General features: G+C 38.0%; 1 protein-coding gene across 3 annotated transcripts in view; it reads right to left on the reverse strand.

The window, feature by feature from the left end:
* Nucleotides 1–18,541, reverse strand: part of PTEN (phosphatase and tensin homolog) — a 92,124-nt gene that overhangs the window by 18,427 nt on the left and 55,156 nt on the right. For 2 of the 3 annotated variants that reach the window (XM_019430037.2, XM_019430038.2), the window contains exons 3-4: nt 12,756–12,799; nt 10,452–10,690 (exon numbers count right to left, since the gene is read on the reverse strand). In XM_019430037.2, coding sequence (XP_019285582.1) covers nt 10,452–10,690; nt 12,756–12,799 — 283 coding nt within the window. Of the gene's footprint in view, nt 1–1,571; nt 1,592–10,451; nt 10,691–12,755; nt 12,800–18,541 lie in introns of those variants that run through there. The other variant, XM_019430039.2, reaches the window with a different exon arrangement.

Genomic DNA, 18,541 nt, shown 5'->3' on the forward strand with positions numbered 1-18,541 from the left:
AACCCAAAACCTCTTCTAATACCACCACCACTATTGTTTATTGAACTCTTACCATGTTCTTTGCTCTGTTCTAAGTATTTTCATAAATATAATTTAGTACTCAGGAAGTGGGTATTATCGGTAACACCATTCTATAGATGAGGTCGGGTCACACATCTTACAAGTAATGGCACTAAATTTCATCCTGGTTCTCCAACTCCAGAGTTTACACTCAACCTCTGATACGATCCTGCCATCTTCTTCCTGCTAGACTAAAGCCAAGAATCTGAGAGACAGTAGTGATATACACAGGGTTATAGAAAAAAAAGGTAAGGAAACCCCAGCAGTACAGGAAAGCTCCAGGCAGCAGAGTAAAGGCAGAGATTAGTAGGTGTATCAACCACCTGGCATATGCACACAAACACAAACACCGCCCCCCCCCCCCCCACACACAGAGTACACACAAAATGAAAGGCAAACCGGAGGTTAAGTTCATTTAGAATATACGTTGTAGATTCTTACACATCTATTCCGATGCCAGAGTCCAGATTTTGACTGTGAAATACCTCTCCAAATACCAGTTCCAATTTTCTGTGGCTATTCTGGTTCAGCCACCTTCTAAATTTTGCAATAGCCAACTGATTAGCAGCCTCTGATTTATCTATTCTCCAATCTATTTTTACACCACTCTGTGATTAATTTTACAAACTGTAAGATTAATCACACTGACAATTCAAAATGCTAAATGGTTTCCCAGTGCCTACCTAAATAAGAAAATTTATCACACATTGTAATTCCGTAACAACATAAAAAAATCTGGGAAGTTTTACATATTTTCTAACATCTAGACCAACTTAGATGATATAATTATTTGATACTTCCAGGTTTGATAGCAGCCACCTGAAATGCAATTCAGATCAGGTACACCTTGAGGTCTCCTATACATTTAGATTCGTGGATGGCCTGTTTAAATTTTGTATTTCATCTTCAAGCAGTGATGTTCATTGAAAACTGCCTGCTTCCAATTGAAAATTGCAAATTCATTAGCACACACCTAGATATAATTTAGTTACCTGCACCTTGTAGTTTCATCACCTTTATCAAACTTAATTATAATTTTTGTTTCCCCTCCCTCTCCTTTTTCGTTGAAAAGAGCTTTAAAAGAGATGTATTGATTTTACTGGCATTTTCATACAGTCAAGTGTTTGAGATTGTCAGCGCAAATGGTTTACTGTTTACTACCTCACAAATTTAGATTTCCATCTTTACTAATCCCTCTTTCCTACTTGTTATTATCTTAATAATCTTTATTTGTATTTCTCCACTGACCCAAGGTTATTTAAAGTAACTGGTTTTAAATTTCCAAATGGTTGATTTAAACTTTGTAAAAACATCTCTAGCTCTATTGAAGTATAATCAAGGAATGGGGTTTATATAATTCTACTTGGAGAGGAGATTTTCTTTGTAGTTGGCCTAATGAATTATTAATCTTTTGTAACTGTTTTGTGGATGACAAAAAAGGAAAAAAAGATACATTTTATGGGCTAATTTTTAATATATTATTCGAGTCATCTATAGCTCTTATTGTGTACCTTCTTGATCCTCAAGTAGATTAAAGATTCCTATTATCACTCCTTTACTGTCAATTTTTTCTTCATTTCTCCCAGCGTATGCTTACTACATTTGATGTTATGCTTAGCACATAAGAGTTCATACCGCTCTGTCTTCACTGTGGAGTGCTCCCTGTGTTAATACAAAATGACATACTTGATCTAGTTTTATACATCTTGTTGTAAATGCACTGATAATGATATTCTGTCATCTGCTTTTGAAATTTACATTTGCCTGCTGTATGTTTAATAGACCACTTATTTTTCTAACCTGAATTGTTTGATGTAAGCCCCTTGTATGTGATTAATCTCTTAAAAAACAGAAACTTAAAAGTATAGGTTACACACACCTTTCAAACCTAGAATACTGTCATAGTGCTTCCAGGTCAGAACACCACCTGGATACCAGAACACAAGATATGCAATGTTTTGCTCATATTCTGTGCATTGGGACCTTCAGATCATTTTCTCTAAGATGAATTCATAATCTAGATTCCTCAGTTAAAAAAGTAATTTTAGGGGCGCCTGGGTGGCTCAGTCGGTTAAGCAGCTGACTTCGGCTCAGGTCATGATCTCGTGGTCCGTGAGTTCGAGCCCCGCGTCGGGCTCTGTGCTGACAGCTCAGAGCCTGGATCCTGTTTCAGATTCTGTGTCTCCCTCTCTCTGACCCTCCCCCATTCATGCTCTGTCTCTCTCTGTCTCAAAAATAAATAAACGTTAAAAAAAAAAAATTTTTTTTAAAAAGTAATTTTATACCTCAGTAAACGTTTCACTAGCACTTCTAAACTAAGAAATAATGTTGATGCTTTAAAATAATAGTGCTTGCTTGAAGCTTGAAAATCTGTTTCACAATGTTTCAACAAAGGAAGAAATCTAGCTCCTAGGAATGGCTATTATTACAATGACAACATATAACAGTAGTTACTGTATATTAAACTAAGTGCCAGACATTTTACATACCTCCCTAACACTACCACAACTGTATAAGACAGACACTATCACCTCTATTTCAAGGATAAGAAAACAATCCCAGTACACACAATTATCCTGTTCAAAACTAGGACCTGAACCTAAATGTGACTTTGATTCTAGAGCTTCACACTCCAGTGCCCTGGGTTTCATTAATAGTACACAAACTAACAAGGTAATATGAAAGAGGTCACCACCTCTTAGAACACAATTTTTCCCATCTATGAAGAATCTCCAAAGTTTAGAGTAGAACAGTGCTTCATTCTGGAAACTTGATTGTAAGTAATGTATTAAAAGTAGTGATGCATGAACCACAGAATCCTTGAGAATAATACGAAGCAGACAACTGATACTGTTCTCTCTGCACAGCATCCTTTCCCCTTTGGGAAGCTATCATTACCCGTATGGTTTCGGGGAAGTCAGGTGGACTGTCTTCTTCAGCTTTAGATAAATGTCCCAAGCGTCTGGCCAGAATGTTTGGTTCGGGGATGCATACATGCCCTAATCCAGGTAAATCAGCAGCCAATCTAGGAATTTCTGCTCATATTGTAGCTTTCTTCCCATTGTAGTTATTAAAGTAAACCTTGCTATTATTGCAGAGAGCCTGCCTAAAAATAAAGCATATACAGAGGAAAGGAGAGAGTTGAGAGAAAGAGAGATTCTGGACACCTGTTAAGCATCTATGTCCAGGCCAGAGCTTTTATGGTAATATAATCCCATATACATGTCTCCTTGGTATAAGCTTTGTTAAGTTGGGCTTATGACAGGAAACTGAAAGCATGCTAATATAATATAGCTTTTGTGTTTTTTTTAAGTTTCTATTTCTACTTTGGGGTTCAAAACAATAAGAATACTTTGCACAGAAGAAGACAGTAATGTAGAAAGAATACTGTATTTGGGGTGCCTGGGTGGCTCAGTTGGTTAAGCATCTTACTGTTGATTTTGGCTAGGTCACGATCTCACAGTTCATGAGATCGTGCCCCGCATCAGGCTCTGTGCTGACAGCGCGAAGCCTGCTTGGGATTCTCGCTCTCCCTTGCTCTCTCACTCTCTGCCCCTCCCCCACCCGCATGTGTGTGTGCACTCTCTCTAAATAAACAAACATTTTTTTAAGAAGAAAGAAAAAAAGAATACTGGATTTGAGATTAGGAGGTATGGCTTTGAGTCATTACACAGGCAGATGAAATGACCTAGGACAGACTGATTTCTACAGATCTACTTGATCATTTATATTACAATAGGTCTGAAGTAAGTCATTGCTAGAGTTCTTCAGTGTATAAAGAGCTTATAATTTTATGAATATATAGACTGTATAACACGCTTAAATATCATGCATAAGAGGAACACAGTTTAGCCCAGAAGAATTAATGTGTTAGAAAAAATAAGAATGTTACATTAGGAGTTTGTTTTGTTTTGTTTCACTGAAAATGAGGAGAGTTGCAGTTTATTTTAAATGAGGAGAAAATGAGAAAATTTTATTAGGTTATCATATGGGGAAAGTTAGCAACTAATTAGAAAAAAAACTAACCTGATTGTATGATGAGGACATAAAAAATTCAGTCCTCAGAGAAACTAGAAAATTTCCTCTTCTTGGGATCACTTAGAATAAAGTTAATATTTATTATTTCTTGAAAGTTTGTCTTCATTACATAAGCTAATGAAGTCACATACAAAGATCATTAAAGGAACTTTATCTCTAATAACAGCTTTGAAAGCAACACAAAAAAGAACTCTGAAGCTCAACACAAAAAAGAACCTTTCCTAAGGTTTAATCCAAGCAAACAATGATCAATGCTTACTTTACCTGCCACCATTCTAGAAGTGGGGAACGCAAGGGAGAGAGGAGTGGCAGAAATTCTGGGTACATCTGTCGTATAACAAAAGTTTGCCTCTTTGATTTCCGAAATTTAGGGAATCTTTCCCAAATACATCCTTACCAGCATTAGCAGGACGCTTTAGCTCTTTACTCACAGTTTGTAAGAAACACTATGAGCTGACTCGGATTCAGATTCATAAGAGTAAGTGTGGGCTGGGAGGCACAGGACTAGATGGGGGCCAAGCCTGCAGATGCTCAGGTGAGCCGGGGGGGGGGGGGGGGGGGGGGAGGGGAATCACTGACAGCTTGTTTTAACATAATCTGCCAAATACTCCTAAAGTGACAGGATCAAATATGCAAAGGAATGACCTTTAGGGAAGTGTAACCCAGTTGCCTTCTTACAAAATTAGCCCATAAAAGAAGGACCCTCCTTTCCCTCCAGTGGTTATCCTGTTCTCGGAAAACATTTTTCTTCAGAGGACGTTATCAGTTGTACTTTGACTTCCCTGCAACAGTCAAAGCCCGGAGTGTTATTTGGGCAGTACTAACACAGCGGCACATTTTATGGTCGCCTGGCACCCACCCACCGCTGTGCCATCGAATCTGCCCCAAGTCTGCTGAGAAAATGGCAAGATGGCCCCCGATTATTTTGGGAGTGTCTCTGCCAAGTCCACAAATTCTCCACTAAAACATGACACCTGGCTCTTCTTTCTCCAAAACAAGGGAGAGTAGGAGTAGGGGGGTGGAGGGAAGGGAGGGGGGAAAAGAGGAGGCGAAGGAGGGGGAAGGGGGGGAGAAAGAGGAGGAGGAGGAGAAACAATACGCTCGCCTGTACACGTCACCAGAACACAATTTTCTTCAGCTTCTTAATGCTTCTCTACAAGTGAAATTAAGGATATAAACAAAGTAACACTAAAGATAATGTTTTAATAAAAGTAATCCTATATAAACTGAAAAGCTGGTAACAAATATATGTACCTCTTGTAATAATGGATCACAATTTTAAAACTGCACATCTACGGAGAGTTTGTCAAATCTCTCTTCACCTCTACAGAGAAAGAGAACTGACGCTATTGATCTGATCATGAGGACTAAAAGGAAATACTGCAAGAAGGTAAATTTTTAGCAGATGTTTCAAGAATAAAACCACTTTGGATAATCAACTCTGTTTATTATAAGACACTTCCCCAGAAGAACCCCACGGTTGTATAACAATAGCTTTACCATGTTCAGCTCAGCTCATTTCTTACGATGAAATCATATTCATTAAAGGTTAAAAATATATTATTTCGCTAGGACTGCAACCAATAGGTAAGCATGTGATATATTATTGGAAAGTTTTTAGACAAATTTCAAAGATTTAAAGGCAGCTGGCAGCATTATATCTATAAGACCAACACTTCAAGCTGCCTTTTTTCTACTTGAGCCAGGGGCCACTCAATGCCCAAACATCAGCAAAAATGGGTATGAACTGATGAGCCTTGTCAAAATAGGCCTATTTCAACAGCATTACATGACCTTTCAGGAGAGCTGGTTGCTGTACAGAGATTAATTCTGAACAGTCTCAAAATTCTTTTGCAGTTCTGGGACAGTAGAGAAAAAAAGTTCAATAATGTGTCAGGAGACTCAACTTTTACTCTGAATGCTATTATTGTTTTTTTTTTTTTTAATGTTTATTTATTTTTGAGAGAGAGAGAGAGCATGAGCAGGGGAGGGGCGGGGGTCGGGGGGGGGGGGGGGGGGGGACACAGAATCCGAAGCAGGTTCCAGGATCCGAGGTGTCAGCACAGAGCCCGACACGGGGCTCAAACTAACAAACCACGAGATCATGACCTGAGCCGAGGTCGGACGCTAACCAACTGAGCCACTCAGGCACCCCTATCATTAACTGTTTGAATCACCTTTAATCAAAGCACTTCATCTTTCTGGGAAATCAGTTTTATCATTTTTGAAATAGGAAAAAATCCTACCAAAAAAAATTCATAATCTTATGCCCACAATCTGTATCCCTTTAATCTAGCTTTCTAATGCTATTTCAACATAAGATGCAAATGGGACCATTTGTAAAATACAATTTCATCAACAGCATCTGCTCATAAATTTTTTTTTGCCTTTTTAAATATACACAGAAATAAAGGTAAGAGCACATTAGCATACTTCTTTAGACCCTGTGACTAATTCACCCAAAAAAGGTCTGTAAACATTAATTAATCATGAACTAATAAGCACAACAGATCTTGATGATTTGACTCCAAGATGCTAAAAGTGATCAATTTTGGCTAAATTACTTAAACTCTGAGTCTTGATATAATGTAACAGCCAAACATAACAATTTTACGGAGTACACAGAACTCCATCCTCTATTAGCCCGCTTCCTCCTCCTGGGGGAGATCCTAACCTTGAAGAGGATGAAGAAAGCAGTGTGCCTGTAGCAGTTCTGCTGATGATGTGGGGACTATCACATTCTAGGACATACCGCTTTTTATTTTCATAAGCACTTCTCTCGCGACCTTTTCACCCTGGCCCCTATTTCACAATAATATCCCACGGGCCTTGCCATTTTACCAAATCTCTACAGAAAAACAGAATTGAGGATATTTATCAGATTGTGAGGACTAAAATATCTTTCCGAAGACAAATTGAAACCTGTCCTTTTTGTTCATGAAGACTTCTCTTGGATCTAAGTTAAACTGTTTGAGTGTCCTTGGGTTATACTTTTATCCCAGAATATGATGGGACAGACTATCCCAAGTACTTCTTCCATGGCTGCTTCTCACGATCAGAAGCATTTAGCCAACTCTCCTGAAGAAGCCCTACATCAGACCAAGTACATATGTATATGTGTATGGGTGAGTATGGGTGAGTGTGGAGAGGAGGGAGAGAAGCGGGAGGGAAAGAGACACTGGGTGAGAGCACCGCTTGATTAGGAAAGGCTAGACAGACTATTACCAAAAAACCTTAAGTACTCCCACCTCAAAATCCCGATGGTTATGAATGTCAAACAAACAAGAAAGTCGCAGATGAACGTGGCAAAGGCAAATACTTTGGAAATGGTCAAACACGTTTGGAGCTCGCAACAGAAAATAATACCGTTGCAGTATCTCTAGTGACCAATTTTACCCAATCCAAAAAAAACTGGCCTCTTTTTCTAAAACTATGAAGCAGGGCATGAAAAGATCGGAAATACCACTTCCATTCAGTATAGGATGATGACACCTCCCTTTAGCCAGCTACTCGTTTTCATCAAATACACGCATGCTAACACAACCAAAGGATAATTTATTTTGGGATCCTCTTTGGAAACTTCAGGGGACATTAACGTTTTCAAAATGGTGAAGTTTCCTTGCCCCAAAAACACTGCTGAAGAAATCGCAGTGTTCCACAGACAGACAGTACCCCCTAATGCCTGGCAAAACATCTGGTTTCGTTGCTCGGGTAAAGACAGAGCTCTGCCTGTCACTGTGACTCACCGCCTTGTTCACGGCTGTGCACTGGGGTGCAAGACTCTACCGTCAATCCTGAGAGAAATCTTATCTATTGTTGTGAAAGTGCTCTACTGCTCCATGAATGCCAAGCCTTGAATCACAGCCTGAGCAAGAGTTTCTGTCATGAAAAATCTACTGTTGTGAAAATTGCCAAATTCAGGAAAGCCAAGACTTTCAATCAAGGGCTTCTCAAGAGGTTTTGTCAAGAAGTGGGAGCAATTATGAAATGCTTTGCTACACATAAACTCACTGGTTTCAGAAGACAAATTCCATAGTCAAAAATTTCAACTGCTGTTAACTAGATAAAATACAAACTCATTTACACAGTCTAACTCTCCAACCTTAAAACTAAAATGTGAAGTCATAATCCTTTCCTTCCCTAACATAGCGTTATGCCAAGATCTTGCCAAAAATGATCTCATTAACTAAAGGCAAAGAAAATGAGGTAACACGAATTTATCTGGAGAGAATTCTTATTTTTTGACACAAGCCTACTTTCATCTGAGAAAAGAATCTAACGGATTCCATCTACTCTCTCACTCTTTAGTGAGACAGGGGTTTTAAGTAATTGTTTTCAACAAAAACAAAGTCAAAATTGATTGGATATCAGAGATCACATAAAAGTTGTCAGGCAGGGGCACCTGGGTGGCTCAGTCGGTTGGGCGTCCGACCTCAGCTCAGGTCATGATCTCACTCCTGGTGAGTTCGAGCCCCCCGTCGGGCTCTGTGCTGACAGCTCAGAGCTCAGAGCTCAGAGCCTGGAGCCTGCCTCAGATTCTGCCTCTGTCTTTCTGCCCCTCCCCTGCTTGCTCTCTGTACCCCCCACCCCAATTCAAAACATAAACATTAGGAAAAAAATTGTTTTAAGTTGTCAAGTAAAAGATGATGACATAGTTTTAATGTATTATTTAAAATCTAAATAACAGCAGCCCTTTCATTAAAACTTACTATTGAATAGAATTAAGCCTTAGTTTTGTTGAATTTGTTACCACTTGATCTACTCATCATTCTCAAGTAGTGAGTGGTCACTGCTTTTTGCATTTAAAAAAGGGACATAATTCTTATGAAGACTCCTTTTCTTTTCCACGTTAAGAAAAATTTCAGTGCAATTAAAAACTATAAGCAAAATTTTATGTTCATGTATATCATGAACATTTTTAGGGAGAGACCATTTATAGCTTTCATCATATTTTTGGAAGGTATGTAACATAAACACTTACAGAGCCACTAGCTTAAATCTAGTGCTCTGGCTCCACATTATACAGCTTTTCTATATTCATTTTAAGTTCTTTTTACTGGACTTCTTTCCCACAACCAAAATGCCTACTGCTCATCAACCCTGTTCTCAACTCCTACCACTACTTCTGCAACTGTACTTTGATTTGACCTGCTTCTCTATGGTCTTCTTCCCATGCATTCTCTTTTCCCTGTGCTGCCCTGCATTTATTTGCTTCAGTGTAGAACAATTCATTTCTACATTTTTCATCAGTAAAAGCAACAATTTCCCTCCAGATGAAAGAGTGAGCCGAAGTAAAGAGCGCAGGCCCTCCGCCCTCCACTCCAAGACTCAGGCCACTGCTCTCATCCCAGGTATGTGCAACATGCAGAAGTGTAAGGCACTGCCATAATCAACATTCACCAAAATCAAGCACTAATGTAAGATTCAAATTTATAAACGAGGAGAGTAAACAGTACTCTGACATCCTCAGATGTAAATAAAAAGTCACAAAGACAAATAAAACAAGAAGTGAGGAAGGAGAAAATAAACCAGCAATCAATGCAACTACCTGGCTAAAATGATGGAAATGATCACTTATGTTTCTGTTTGGAAGCTGAATTAAAAAGAAATCAGCTTAAACTGGAAGAGAGCCTTCCTGATTGTAAACATTACTAAAACTAGAAAAAAATCTTCACATAAAGTTGCGAGGGAATGGGTTTTTCTCTCTCTCACTGGAGTATCTTGGGTTTTTCCTTCTCAGAGACGCAGAACTGTACAAAATCTCTTTGTAAGAAATATAAACATATTTTATCACACTTGCCACCCAAAGAAATGAATCCCTTGAAAATCACTGCGAAAGCTCTCCCAAGAGTTTGTGTTTTCCTCTCAAACATACTACACAGATTAAGTGTGTCACTGATTTTCAACAGTCTTTAATCTTCTGAGTAAGAGAAGAACCTTTGACTAATCTTAATCATAACTGTATTTGTGAACATTCATATTAAAGAATGGTTTTCATGTACTGTAAAACTAGGTGATGGCATCCAAGTTATTATCCAAAGACATTTTATTCTCAGGCAACGTTCAGAAGTATCAAGCTTACTTTTGATCAATGTACTGCTTTGTAAGGATTTTATCACACCAAATACCCAATACGCTTACTAGCATGATATGATAATGCTTAGCATCAACAGAAAAACTGCAAGAATCCGTTATTTGCTCATACGACAGCTAAGGCAGTAACTGGTTTCAGTGTTCAGAATAAAGAAACGAGGGCTACCAACCAACTTTTTAAAAACCTGTTTTCCAGTAAATTCTCAGATCCAGGAAGAAGAAAGAAAGAACATCAAATATAACTTAATATAATGTATTACCTTTTTGTCTCTGGTCCTTACTTCCCCATAGAAATCTAGGGCCTCTTGTGCCTTTAAAAATTTGCCCCGATGCAATAAATATGCACAAATCATTACACCAGTTCGTCCCTTTCCAGCTTTACAGTGAATTGCTGCAACATGATTGTCATCTTCACTGAGCCATTGGTCAAGATCTTCACAAAAGGGTTTGATAAGTTCCAGCTGCGGTGGGTTATGGTCTTCAAAAGGATACTGTGCAACTGTGTAAAAAGATCACCTCAGAATGAGAAAAGAGGCCTTCCTGAATTGCTTCTTAAAAGTAGGTTAACTTCAGAAACGTTGCATATAAGCTTAACAGATGTTTAGAAGGAAAACTAAACTCCAGAGAAAAATACTCGTCTGATGATTTTCCAATTTTTGAACAGAAAACAGTCTCTCATTAATTTTTAAACCTATGCACTAGACAGAGAGGCCGAGTATCTCCCCCCGTGACGAAGAGGAGACTGCTCTGGAGAGCAAGCACAAGTCACAACGTGTCAGAGGGAGAGGAGGACCCGGAATGTCACACAGGTTTCCTGTCAGGGCTCTCAATGCATTTTCTGACAAAACGAGTAATAACGCTTATACTATTACATCATCACAAATATACATTCCAAAGAAAGTATCAATTACCAGTAAATCAACACTGGAAAGGACTGCAATTTGCAATGCATATAATAAAAATGCAAACTGTGCTATTTAGAGATGGCCTTGCAGGGGCACCTGGGTGGCTCAGTCGGTTAGGCGGCCGACTTCGGCTCAGGTCATGATCTCACGGTTCGTGGGTTCGAGCCCCGCGTTGGGCTCTGGGCTGACAGCTCGGAGCCTGGAGCCTGTTTCAGATTCTGTGTCTCCCTCTCTCTCTGACCCTCCCCCGCTCATGCTCTGTCTCTCTCTCTGTCTCAAAAATAAATAAACATTAAAAAAAAATAATAATAAAATAAAGATGGCCTTGCGAATGTTAGTGTTGTACCTACTACATGGGATTTTAAAGGCATTTACAAAAGAAACTGAAAAAAAGCCACTTATAAAAAGGTGTACAATTGTAGTAAAGTTTATCAAATGAAATTTCAGGTCTTTTCGTATGGGTTATAAAAACCCAAAATTTCTCTGTTCCCTATAGTCAGAGTTGAGAGTTCTTTTTTAACTTGCCTAGAAATAGGATTTTGAACATATCCCTATTAAATTCTGTCTTACTGGTCTCTGCCTTGGTTCCACTTGACTAAGATCCTTAAAAATCCTGATCGAATCCAGAGGATATAATGATCTCTGTGTCATCTAACTATGTGAAAAGTATGCCTTCTAATTTCAGTCAAGTCATTAATAATGTGGAACAGGAGTTGATCGATTAAGTCCTCCCGTACGTCAGGTGAGCTCTTCTGGAAGACACGACTTCCATTACAAGGAGTCATCAGGACAGCTTTCACCTGGCCATTGGTCTGGCTGTACTATCATTCCATCTTCATCTTCCCAGTGGCACCCAAAAACATCCAGGAGAATCTGTTAAACATCTATTTAAAGCTAGACGAACCTTGACTAAAACACACTTTGCCTAGTAAGCAGCAGCCTAAGTCATGAAAAAGGAAAACTTCTTAGTGAATATGTCCTGGATTCACAGCCATTAGTGCTTCTGAATTCTCCAACCAGCCGTCCGAAAGTCCATTCTAGATTTTCAGAAGGGATCCCGGCGTCTACCTTCTCCTGACTATCACGGCAGGACCTGCCAAGCCTCTCCACGCTCCAGGTCTCTCGTGGCCCAAGGGGTTCCACAAACACAGAGGAAGCTCTATGTAGACTTGGAGACAGGATTCACTACACCTGGAGAAGAACTCACTGAAAGCAGCTCCCTGCTCTCATCTGCCAGGTTCCTCTTGTCCGTATTTGTCATATCTTTTCCCCCCTTTTAGGTCAAGTTCGACAGAATTATTAAGTTGATCTGCTTCCTTCCTATAATCTATAATCTCTCACTATTACACCAAATGTCTCCAGCGTAGGTCTACCCCTCTCTTCACTGTATTGTTAGTCTAGGAATTTCTCCAAATTCTTCCAGTCTACTCTGGGATTGGTCTTCCTACCAGTTAGTACCGGCAGGTTTATAGGATACTTGCTTCCCAAAACACAATAGCAAAATTAAGTTTGTTTTGCAAATTTTTTAAGACCATCTTTAAGAGAAATATTTATGTCACTTAATAATGAGATCAGTCATCACTGCTATGACAGTAAGATTTAGTCTACTGGTTTTAAGTTTTATATAACATAATACATTACTCTGCAGTTAATACCTACCTCTGCAGTTAAATTTGGCGGTATCATAATGTCTTTCAGCACACCTAAAAGAAAAGTTTAAATGTGATCTAAAGTTATCTTTTACACTTGTGAAAAAAAATACAGTAGCAAACATTTTTCTGAACTTTTATAATGGACCACACATCATGCTGTTTTGTATTAACTATTTCTTTCAATCCTAGAAATTCTATGAAGTAGGTACTGATATTATCCCAATATTTTACAATTAAGGAAACCAAAGCTTGGAAATGTTAGGTGTATGCAATTATACACTTGCTTACAAAACATGTGATGCCACTAATATGCAACATTGCCAATTCAGCCGCATCTCTAACTTCAAATTTCCTGGATGGACATTTTGCATGCTAATGGAATCTAGTTTTGATTTCACAAGTATATAGAAACAACTAACTAGTTTCAATATTATCCTTACCTCAGAGTTGCACATACATACTGTTCTCAAACTATTACTTAAAAAGATAAATTTTTTAAATAGTAAAATTATAAGGGCAAAGAAAACGTAACGGAAGAAAGTGAATGATGCTAATCTACTAAAAAACAACAGTTAACTAAAAATGTTTTTAAGTCAGACCTTTCTCTCTTTAGAAAAGCCAAAGGTCATCTTCTTCAATAATCTCTCAGGTTACAAGTTTTAATTAAAGTCTCAGAGTCATGAAGGAATAATAAGTAAAATAAATATAGAATAGTAAAATGTTGACTTGGCACTACTTAGAGCATGCTAAAGCTGTCTTTTTAACAGTAGTGACATGTTTATCATCACGCACTGGCTTACTTATGATTAACAGACTGTATTTATAAACATTTAAGAGGCTCCAAAAGGGACCCTATACTTTAGTTTGTGGTCAGCAGCATCGTGGTAACTACAACAGCAGTTATAACCAAACCAAATTTTTTTAAAAAATCATATAAAACAAAAACTTAGCATTTTAAAACAAATAAGGGCCTATAATCCCTTAATCTCCAATTCCAAAACCCCCAAATTTGGAAACATCTAACACTTTCTGTTAAATATACAGCAAACTCAATTGTAGCAGAACCTGACCTGAGTTAATGATACTGTATGCCCTCTTTAATTAATGCCCTTGGAGTGAAGAGTCAAACACTTCATGTTATGTACTGCTCCAGGTATCATGTAATACAAAGTATCTGCTTTCATGGTACCCTTCTGCAAAAGGAAAAATTCTGAATCCCAAAACACAACTGGCCCCAAGAGTTTCAAATACGTGACTGTAGACATGTATCTTACATTTAAGAAATCCTATAAGTAAGTATCTGTATAGTTCCTCTAAACAGTTTTAAATCCAAATCCACATTAAAGTGAACTCATTATCAACAAATTAGAATCCAGTAGTTTCTAATTCGTCAGACCTGAAATAAATCAGCTTTCATACTACTGCTTAAAATAAAACTTTTCCCCTTTTTTGTGTAATTTAGTATATTGAGTTTCGCTCAAAAAAATTATTTAGCTATGACATATGCACATATATGTATCCTTACTAAATAATTTCATACTCACTCATAAAAAACGTGACAGGTACGAGGAAGACTGACCAAGAAAAAAGTCACATTTTATACTTCCTTTAGTACAGGTTAAAGAAGAGGTCTGGTCAATAGTGAAGAATCCATAATGGAATATTTTATAAGGAATCATGCAAAGACAGGATTTAGGTGCAGGGACAAGGAACAACCTAGGAAACAATTCTAAGAAGCTGGTCTCATGGCAGCACAACCTTAGTTCGCTAAAATTCCTGTGCTTTTTCAGGAGCTCAAATGTTTGGTTCAACAAACACTGCTGAAGGACTACCTTCATAAACTGATTCTCCAACGTTACCATTAAGAGGAAGAAGTGGAAATAACGAGCTACTACGTGTCTACCAGATGCGCACACCTTCCAAAGGAGTTTCCGAGTTTTTTAATTCATAGTCACAGCCATATAATCTCCAATTTATATATGAGAAAGCAAAGATTTAGAAGAGCATCGAAAAACTTGCCCCAAACCACAACGTGCAAATCAAAGATCCAGGACTTAAGCACAATATTTGTGATTACAAGTCAAACTCCTTCCAGCACTGTGCCATAGGAATATTTATATTCTTATACATAAGAAAAAATAGAGAACGGTTTTAAAAACAAAAGCAGTAACAAATTTTACTCAAAGTCAGCCTTCCTATAAAAGTGATATTTGCCACAAAAGATAGAACCAACAAAGAGTGATCATGAAAAAATGAAAAAGTTATGAAAATCTCTGCAGGTATGGATGAGGCGTATGTGAGAACATATACTGAGACCCGTAGTGATGAAAGTGATCTGCAGGAGGGTTGCTAGGGTAAGAATGAGGACTCTCTTCTTAATTACAACCTTCTCTAATAACTGCATGCACATCACACACGCACACACACACACACACACACACACACACACACACACACACACGAAGCTCCTCATAGCTTTTGTGTGTTATGTTAGTTGATAAGACAAGTTTCTCAACAAACCAAAACTGAAGATACGTAAATGGAAAATGGGATTTGACTAAGACAAGGATTAGGTGAATCTGACCATTTATACTTTCTTATAATTAAAATTAAATTAAAAGATACCATGTTTTAAAAATCTTCACTTTATGTAGGCTCATATGAGACAAGAGAGATGAAGAACCTTAGTTTTTAATGAAGCAGTAGACAGAATGTGAAGAAAGAGATAAGATTACTAGGAAAAACTTCCAGAGAAGTGAGATTTGAAGAATCAGCTAGGCATGTAGATCTCTTCTGTAACTCTCTTCAACAAAGCTATCCCTGTTTTACAAAAGAAAACTTAAGAGACAATTAACAACAGCTAAAGATTTACCACAAAATGATGGAGAGCTGTATGTCAAACAGTGTACACAGTGAAATACAGCAACCTTTTTAAAAATTAGTATCCAGTGAACATTTAAGCTCCTCAAAGGCAAGAACTATATTATGCCTTCATTCCCTCCCTGCCCCCTTCACCTCCTACACCCACCCACATACCTGCTATAATAGAGGAACATACAAGAATGAAATACACACACCTGCACAAAACAAACTAATTTACTAAGTATCATTATACCCAAATTTGATTAATGATACGAGGCAAAATTTTGTTCCTTCTTAAAATAACTTACTGAATGCTTGATAATATAGAGATATAAACAGGTACGATCATTTAAAAGTCCACATTACAAACCGTTCTTCACCCACATGCCGTAATTGCCATAAAAAGTTTAATATGCCATTAATATACATATGTCTAGAGTAAATACTTTAAGATCTTTCCATTTATATATGTTCGCAAAAACATACATCACAAGTAATTAACATCCCCAAAATAAAAGAAATAAAAGAGAAACATCTGCTGCTAGCCAGACTCACTTACCCAGAGCCAGAAATATAAACAGGTAGAAAGAAGGTGTAGAATGAAAAGTGACATCAGAAATCACAACATGCTACAAGTTGGCAGTTCTAGAAACTTCTGAAGTAAGTGAAATTTGGGGAGATTAAAACAAACAAATGACAACAGCAACAACAACAAACCAGAAAGGAAAATACTGGCATAAATAGTGGATGGTCTGCTACCATATGTACCTGTGTGACCTTGTTCAACTCACTTAACTTCTCTAGGCCTCAGACTCCCCATCTGTAAAATGAGAAGGTTGGACTAAATGATCTTTCAGGTACTTTCCAGTTCTGAAAAGTCTATGATTCCATTACACGGAGTGGGGAAGGGGAATTGAAATACATACACCAAAAGCTACTCTCCACTGATAACGAGAGTTCATTAACTGTGGGATCCAATGTTTAGAAATACAAAAACAAACAGGCAGCCAAGTCCCCAGACGAGCTCCTGAAAGCCACCTTTAACCAAAATAATGCCAAGTGATCCACAGTACTGACAGTGCAAGCCTAGGTCCTAAACTCTGGAAGCAGGAAGCCACTGAACACAGGAATGAAAAGAATTTCCTTCCCTTTCTTTGGATATAATGTTGAACTCAAATAAATTTTTGAAAAAGGCAGAATATGTCTTTGGTATCTTTCTCCCTTCCATCTGGAATTCTAAATGCCTTATCTTGAGAGTCTAAACCCGAAGTAACTCAGTGGACTGAAGCTTTTCACAGTTCTTGTCGTGTGTGTGTGTGTGTGTGTGTGTGTGTGTGTGTGTGTGTGTGTGTGTGTGTGTTTTCTTTTTTAAACTTAGCTTCTGAGTCTAGTTATTCAAAAAATATAAAAAGCTTTGTGGTTTTTATTTTCCTACATGGAAACACTATGGCATCTGCAACAAGGCTTGTTACAGGAGGTTAATCAGTACAAGAGGAAAAGATATGCACAGAGCATTTGTAAGCTGGGGCCCACCAAAACTTAAGTCTCTACAGCACATTTACTTTCTTTCACCTTGTTATCTATTACTGCCACACCCGCCCCCTCCCCACACCTACCATAATCTGACCGTAATGGATTATCTGCCATATTCTAAACACTATTATGCCAACAAGGTCCTTATGTGCCCCTCTCTCTGCCTGCAATGCCATTTCCCTAACCTGAGGGCTGCAGGACAGGCCCCATGGATTCTTTCACCCCAGCCCAAATATGCCTTTCTTTATGAAAACTTTCCTGTGGAGTACAATTACTATTTCCACTGTTGCCCACACAGCTCTCTTCTACACAACAGTCACCTCTTTTGTAATAGTGTGTCCACCTATCACATTAGACTATCAACTACCAGAGACTGAAACTCTATCTTATTCACCTCTGAACCACCACCCAGTTTTACCATGCCTAATGTGGCAAGCACTGCATAAACATTTGCTTCTTTGTGAATCTGAGGAAATTAGTGAAAAGTTACAAAGAGAAACAATAATGGTGTCTACTTCACCCTCAGGTCTTCTGAGGTCTTATCAGAACAGAAAGATCACTAAATTAAAGATAGAAAAGCAAATCTCACAAGCTGACAAGGCAGACATCCTTTTTGGTGAAGATTTAAATGCCTATGGAAGGTAGAAAAGAATCTTGCTCTCACATTTGATTAACAAATTCTACAAAAATTGTGACAGTGAATTAGTAAACGTAACCTCAGATTAAAAATTTTTGTTGCATAATTTACAGACATCACATAGGAAAAATAAAAACCAGGTAGGAAAATAACACATTTTATATGCCATTTTTAAAACGGTAGGAAATGGTCAATATTTTGGGAAGGAATAATAGTCTTCAAGGGCAAAAGTGATAAAATATTTTCTTCCCATTTTTCTTTTGTTTTTTCCCTTTTTACATCCTTACTCACAAAGTCAAAAAGAAAAACAAAAGGTTAAAGAGAAGATGAGCTAGCTGTACCAAGTGGGCAATCCTTACATCCTGCCCGAGACAAGAGAAACCACCCAACTCAACAGGTGTAGGTAACTTATGTATGGTACCTACGAGCTAGAGATTACCCTAATAGCTGTTTGAATCAAATGACCTTAAAGACACAGAAGAAACAAAATTACACCCACTCTGAAGCATCCCTCCATGGAAGTTGTTATTAATGCTTTAACAGAAAAGCTCTGCTGTAAATTACGCTTCAAGTTACCGCATGGTTATTGGCTCAAAGATGGGCTGGATTCCAAGTCACTTAAAGCAGATCAAGTAATGTGAATGTGTGCCAACATTGTTTTGACCTCATCACTACACTTTCTGAGTGACCTAACAATGCTCTTAATCAGACATCTTGGACTAATTGTTTTAGGAACACAATTCTGTTAAAATATATCTTTA

The sequence above is a fragment of the Panthera pardus genome, unplaced genomic scaffold (genome assembly GCF_024362965.1).
Source record: "Panthera pardus isolate Hobbes unplaced genomic scaffold, ASM2436296v1 HiC_scaffold_22, whole genome shotgun sequence".
In the NCBI taxonomy this organism is placed as follows: Eukaryota; Metazoa; Chordata; class Mammalia; order Carnivora; family Felidae; genus Panthera; species Panthera pardus.